The sequence below is a fragment of the Nanorana parkeri genome, unplaced genomic scaffold, assembly GCF_000935625.1.
Source record: "Nanorana parkeri isolate BGI_ZX_2015 unplaced genomic scaffold, ASM93562v1 scaffold125, whole genome shotgun sequence".
Taxonomy (NCBI): Eukaryota; Metazoa; Chordata; class Amphibia; order Anura; family Dicroglossidae; genus Nanorana; species Nanorana parkeri.
The window spans coordinates 166,511-173,164 of record NW_017306393.1 but is presented as its reverse complement, the minus strand read 5'-3'; the positions used below and the strand labels follow the sequence as shown (position 1 = coordinate 173,164).

The 6,654-nt window shown below is 45.1% G+C and overlaps 1 protein-coding gene across 1 annotated transcript in view; it reads right to left on the bottom strand.

The window, feature by feature from the left end:
* The window catches only part of LOC108784711, a 23,357-nt gene extending 18,495 nt beyond the window's left edge, over positions 1-4,862 (bottom strand). Inside the window, exons 1-2 of the mRNA XM_018553591.1 lie at positions 4,760-4,862; positions 3,677-3,739 (exon numbers count right to left, since the gene is read on the bottom strand). Coding sequence (XP_018409093.1) covers positions 3,677-3,739; positions 4,760-4,862 — 166 coding nt within the window. The remainder of the gene's footprint in view (positions 1-3,676; positions 3,740-4,759) is intronic.
* Positions 4,863-6,654: the final 1,792 nt, after the last annotated feature.

Sequence of the window (6,654 nt, the reverse complement as noted above, 5' to 3'; positions counted from 1 at the left end):
CCAGCCCCCCCCCCCCCTTCGGTAACGTGCACCACCAGCACTCTTCTTCACCCATCCACCCCAATCACCCACCGATACTTGCAGCACCTGCACCCCCCACCGAACCCCCTCCATGCTTCAGGTGGAGAAAAGTCTAGGGACACCCCTGAATTTAAACCTACTTACTAAGTACACCCACTTTAGTTTGGATCAACAGTTGCGCGTTGCAGTAATGCATGGTAAATGTGTTCTGAATGGCTCCCCAATGCACTTGTAGAGTTAAAAAAAAAACACACCTGCACTATAGCACACCACATGTGCTATATGCATAGTTTTTTTTTACATTGATGGTCTATTCAAAATATATGGGCTACCTTAATGTACCGGGCCACAATGCACAAAAACGGGTACGGTAACACATCCATGGGTCCTTATGAATTCTCCTCCATAAGCACGACCACCAGCCAGCCCACGGCCTATTGACCAAGGAGCTCCTCTGAGATAACGTCATCGACTTACCTTTTGTAATTATCAGGGTGACAACGTATCCCAAAATTGAAAGTTTGAAAAGTCCATTTTCTTTTGTAGGGCTATAAAAAATGCAAAAAAAATACAAAAATGTGTTAAGTTCAACACGATGCCGTAGCGTCACATGTTGTGAAGTCAGGAAGTTGAGGCTAATCGCAGGAAGTATACATATATGACTTTGTTAATGAGTATTTGGGTGAGCAGCTGGCACCTCATTATCACTAAACGGAAACCGCATTGTTATAATGTTACTAAGAAAAAGATCTGTATATCTATAGATGTTTTCTCAAGGTTAAAGAGAACCTGTCACTTGTGGAAGGAGGGGTCAACAATGCTACAGGCCCAGGCACTTGGAGGTGCACATACCAGGACAACCCCAGGCAGGTTTTGAAAGCTGCTCCAGGTAGGCATAGGTGCACTTTATACCCACAGCAGGTAATGTTCTAGGTTTTGATGACCGATTCTCTTTACGCAACTACACCCCTAATAAACCTGGAGGAGACAGGAGGTAGAACTGTGGCCAAGCTACAGATATTCAACTGGTTACATATTATGAACAAGCAAGGGATACGCTTTAAAACAAGTACTCACTGACCTCTGTAGTTGCCGGTATTGTGGATTAATTACATCTCAACGTTCAAGAACAACTAAAGGTTCCTGTAAGACATTCTAGTACCCAATCCGGTTACTATGGGACGCACTGACCTCATAAAGTAAACAAAAAACATCCTTCACCTCCCCTGAATGTAGCAAATCCCCCTTCATTAGCGTCTTACTCCTTCCCAAAATCCTCCTTCATTTGGGTCTCACCCCTCCCCCAAATCTTCCTTCATTTGTGTCTCACCCCTCCCCCAAATCCTCCTTTATTTGTGTCTCAGCCCTCCCCAAACTCCTCCTTCATTTGTGTCTCACCCCTCTCCAAATCCTCTTTTATTTGTGCCTCACCCCTCCCCCAAATCCTTGTTTATTTGTGCCTCACCCCTCTCCCAAATCCTTGTTTATTTGTGCCTCACCCCTCCCCAAAATCCTCCTTTATTTGTGCCTCACCCCTCCCCCAAATCCTTGTTTATTTGTGCCTCACCCCTCTCCCAAATCCTTGTTTATTTGTGCCTCACCCCTCCCCAAAATCCTCCTTTATTTGTGCCTCACCCCTCCCCCAAATCCTCCTTTATTTGTGTCTCACCCCTCCCCAAAATCTTCCTTCATGTGCATCTCACCCCTCCCCCAAATCCTTCTTTATTTGTGTCTAACCCCCTCCCCGAAATCTTCCTTCATTTATGATTCACCATCCCCCCTGCCAGACACTGCAGCTCACAGTGGGAGGGTCAATCCGGAAAGCAGTGGGCGGGACTAGGTTTGGCCACGTGCTGATTGACAAGCTGAAGGCCCTGTGAATCAGCAGTGACAATGCAAATAGCCACACTCCCTGCAACATCTTCCCCTCCCACTGTAGTGCATCTGTCACCGCCTACATGAGCCGGTGAACTCGGGGGCAGTGCAGCATCGTTGCCACCCCATCTCAGGATGCTGCAATAGGTGGACTTCACTGGCAGGATCAACAAGTACATGTGGGACTTTGCAGGGGGACTAAGAGGGAACTGTAAGTGCAGATGGATCTGTAATTGAGTGCTGAAGTACTTGTTTTTTTTTGTGGTAGACCTTAGTTCCACTTTCGATGTTATTGCATTCTGTTTGTGTTAGAGATTAGAAGTCAAAGCCACGGGGGGCGGGGTAGACGTCAAGGATGTGGGTAAGAACAATACTCCCTATGACGGAAGGCGGCACTCACTGCGCTGATGGCATTGTCAAAAACAACTCTACTATGTATTCCTATTACAATTGTTTTTTTCCATGACGGGTGTGCAAAGTTTAAACACCTCCAGTGAACCATAAAAAGTGCGTGTGAACACACTCACAAAGAATATGCTCCCGGGTGTGTTCAAATGGTCCTTCCCCCAAAGAGAGAGGGCCCTTGCCCTAACCCACCTGGGGCCCGAGGCTCCTGATACCAGCAGAGCACTCTAATCCACTTAGCCAAAGCCAGGAGGACCCCTTTCCTCACGGTCAGCCGACCACCGAGTACGAGGTTGGCGGCCCTCCAGAAATGGGACTGCTAATTCAAGGATCTGATCTGATGGCCCCACCTCCTCCCCCTAGACTACAGGGTAGGCCCGAAGACCCAAAACCTTCATCCTTGGGGAGTGAACAAAAGTACACACATAAATAAGGTGCCAAAGTGCAAGACCATGGCTAGGTCTTGTGTACTGTTATAAAAATGACCCCGGGGGTGGGGAATGCCGCTGCTACAACTGTTGCCACTGATTGGGCCAGGAGGAAGGATGGGGGGCGGGTTCTTGGGTGAACTCAGGTGAACTGGTCCCTGACTTTATCACCAGGCTTTGAAAAAGATTGCATAGACATGACATGCCCCCAGAACGACATCTCCCAAGAGCCCTTTCTCTACAGGGGGTGATTTATAACTTGTTCGCATATCGACCAGCCATGCAAATAATTATTACACGGGAAAATGTGAAGAGATGTACGGCATTTTTTAAAATGTTGCCCTGGCATTGACCTTAAAGGAGAACTACGAGGCGAGTGAAAATCACTCATCCTCATAGTTGGAGCCGACGTGTGACAATGAAACTGTCACACGTCGCCTCTATAGATTGGGAACACATACCGTCGCTCGCTCACTTCTCGATCATCTCCCTGCAGAGATCCGTGACTGTCACTCACGGCTCCCTGCAGGGATTCCCCAGCCTCCCCGCTCCGATTCTTCAACGCTGACTGGAGGAACAAACGGGGGAGGGGGCGGGCACAGCTGATGGGCAGAGCCAGCTGTCACTCATGCAGCTGTGTGGATCTCAACCAACAATGTTGGGATCCGTCCCGGCTGCAGCGGTCTCAGTATACCGTGAGCTGTAGCTCCCTATATACTGAGCTATGGGTGATGGGAGGACGCTAGTTCGTGTCCTCCCGTTACCCTTAGTAGAACTATGGGGAAAAACACTGACCCCCATAGTTCTCCTTTAATCTTCCATTGACCACCCAAAAAATGAAGGTCGTACTCACGTGATGCAAATACATTTGATGGACACCATTGTGGGAAGTGAATCTCTGCACTGTATGGCGATGGCAAAAAGTTTTGCCTGTTTCGAAAATGTACCAGTTAAGCGGCACAGTCCCGTCTCTTCTTCATTCGGTGCACAGGCCTCGGGGTCAAATCCCTCTGAAAAATAAAGATCATATTAAGTCAAACTTGTATAATAATAATATTAGGGATGCACCCATACCATTTCTTCCGGACCGAGTACAAGTACTGATACTAAGTACTCGCCAATACCAATTACCGATACCCTAAGTTCGTGTCCCAATGGAGTGTGTGGATTCACTTTTCATCCTCCACCGACCTACAGTCCTACCTCTGAAACACTACTCTGGCGGAGACTGGGACGCATCAATTCACGATACACAACCTCAGTTCACGGGCCGTGAAACAAATAGAGACCGCCCTAGACACCGGCCCTGGGAGGTCCACGCCAGACCGCCAATGTTCACTTCACATACTCGTGTCTGCTGATGTCTTGTTTTTACTTTGTATATCCTTATCGAGTTTCAATACTGAATGATACGAAACCTGTTTTAGAAATGCTAATAAAAACCGATTCATCACTAAGCTCGGCTTTTTAATTTTTTACATAAATAGCCTCTTTCACACCTCTTTTAAACCAGTCCTCCTCCCTGTCTAGGATGCATACTTGACTGTCTTCAAACGAGTGACCTTTTTCCTTTAGGTGTAGGTATGCACCTAAAGGTGTGTATTACAGATGTAATGGTAGAAGAACGATTTCCATTCTCGATAGTCATAGTGAAATCTTTCATAGACTCAGGTCTACGAAAAACGGATATTTTTGGTAGGGACTCATAACTTTAAACGCCTAGGAGCTCCTTTGTATCCCCAGGGTTCCATTGGTCAGGTCAGACGCGTGTGGTCATTACCAGGAGGTCCTAAACTGGCCATACATTAATAGAACTTCAGGAGAACGTCTTCAGAGGAATGTTCTTCCATAATTGTTTAGGTAATGGTAGAAGAACGATTTCCATTCTCGATAGTCATAGTAAAATTTTTCATAAACTCAGGTCTACGAAAAAATGATACTTTTGGTAAGGACTCAAAAGTTTAAACACCCAGGAGCGCCTTTGTATCTCAATGGTACCAATGGTGAGGTCAGACCCGTGTGGTCATTACCAGAATGTCCTAAGCTGGCCATACGTTGATAGAACTTCAGGAGAGCGTCTTCAGGGGAACCTTCATTCCTTTGTGTAGGTAATACTAGAAGAACGATTTCCATTCTCGATAGTCATAGTGAAACTTTTCGTAGACTCAGGTCTTCTTCGGAGGAATGTTCTTCCATAATTGTGTAGGTAATGCTAGAAGACCGATTTTCATTCTCGATAGTCATAGTGAAATGTTTTGTAGACTCTGGTCTACGAAAAACTGATATTTTTAGTAAAGACTCTCAAGTGTAAACACCCAGGAGCTCCTTTGTATCTCAAGGGTACCATTGGTGAGATCAGACACATGTGGTCATTACCAGGAGGTCCTAAGCTGGCCATACATTGATAGAACTTCAGGAGAACGTCTTGGGTGGAACATTCTTTCAGAATTGTGTAGGTAATGGTAGAAGAGTGATCTTCATTTTGGATAGTCAGAAGATCAGGTTGGAGAACTTTTTTCTTACCTGAACGATGGATTTTCTATGATTGAGGTTTGAGGTTTTGTGAAGACAGAACTGGAAAGGTGACACATCACGAAAGAAGAAGTAGAACAACCAAAAACTCCACTGAGTCACAATAGAGCAGTGGGAGAGTCCTCATGACCCAAAACAGAAATATCATTTTTTAGTACGTTGACCTTTCAGTTTTGTTTTCTTCAAGACAGAAGGAAAAATAAAAAAATTTCCCCCTAGAGTTGCCAACATTTCCTTAAGAGCAAGCATGGGCCCTAATTTCAGTTAAAGGTGAACTCCAAGCAAACATCTAAATACATCTAAGAGATCTGCTTGTCCGCCAAAAGATTTGCATTTCTATCCGTACAGTTCTTAGATTTACACAGCTCTGCCGCACAGCGCAGAGGAGGGCACTTAATCTTTCTTTGCTGCAGTTTCACTTTCGCTTGCAGGTCTCTTTTCCATCCCCACCCCATGACTGGACAGTGAAAGGAGAAGCAGCAGACTGATGAGCTCATCTCTCTGTCACTCTGCTCTAGACTTGTACGCCGTCAAAAAATTTGTTCCGTTTCGGAACATCCGTTATTTCGTAGTTCGTAATTCGTGTCCGAAACTCAATTCGGATTCGTACGAAATACGGATTTTCGTTCGTTTCGGCACATTTTCGTAACTTTACGAACATTCGTTATGATGAAGTTAAAAAGCAAAATACCTTTTGTTAATGTTAATATTGGAGTCGATGTGGTAGTTGTTTTTATATCCGAAATACGAATTCTGTTAACGGATTCCGGATCCGAATTTCGTATTTCGGACTTAAAAAAAACCTACCATCAACTCCAATATAAATGTACTTTGCTTTTTACCTTCAGTATAACGAATGTTCGTAACGGAACGAAAATACGTCAACGGAATTTCGTATTTCCTGCCTGTGTATTGTAATACAACTCTCAGCAGCAGCGGATCCGTATTTCGGATTAAAAAAAAAACCTTGTCATGTTGTTCAACCTCATTTACAGGGGTAATATTAGTTCCCGTCTCAAAGAAATTCGGATCCGAAATTCGTTAACGGAATTTCGTATGCTTCCGAATTTACGAATCTCAGGAAAATTCGTACGAATTTTGATTCGTAAAGAAACGAATTGCACATGTCTACTCTGCTCTCTCCTCCTGTCAGCATGCACCTTGCACGGTGGCACATCTAATTGGCTCCCTGCTCTTCTTCTCCCAGACTCTTGCAGTCTCTGTTGTACAGGTTAGAGTCTGATAGCAGGTCAAAGTCAGCCACTTGCACTGCTCACATTACAAAATAAATTTCACGATGTATTAACGATGGCAGAGCTTCTGTTATATCTTCCCGGAGTTCAGCATTCAGTTATTTACAAAGCAGTTACAGGAAGCCAGGGGGGGGGGGGGG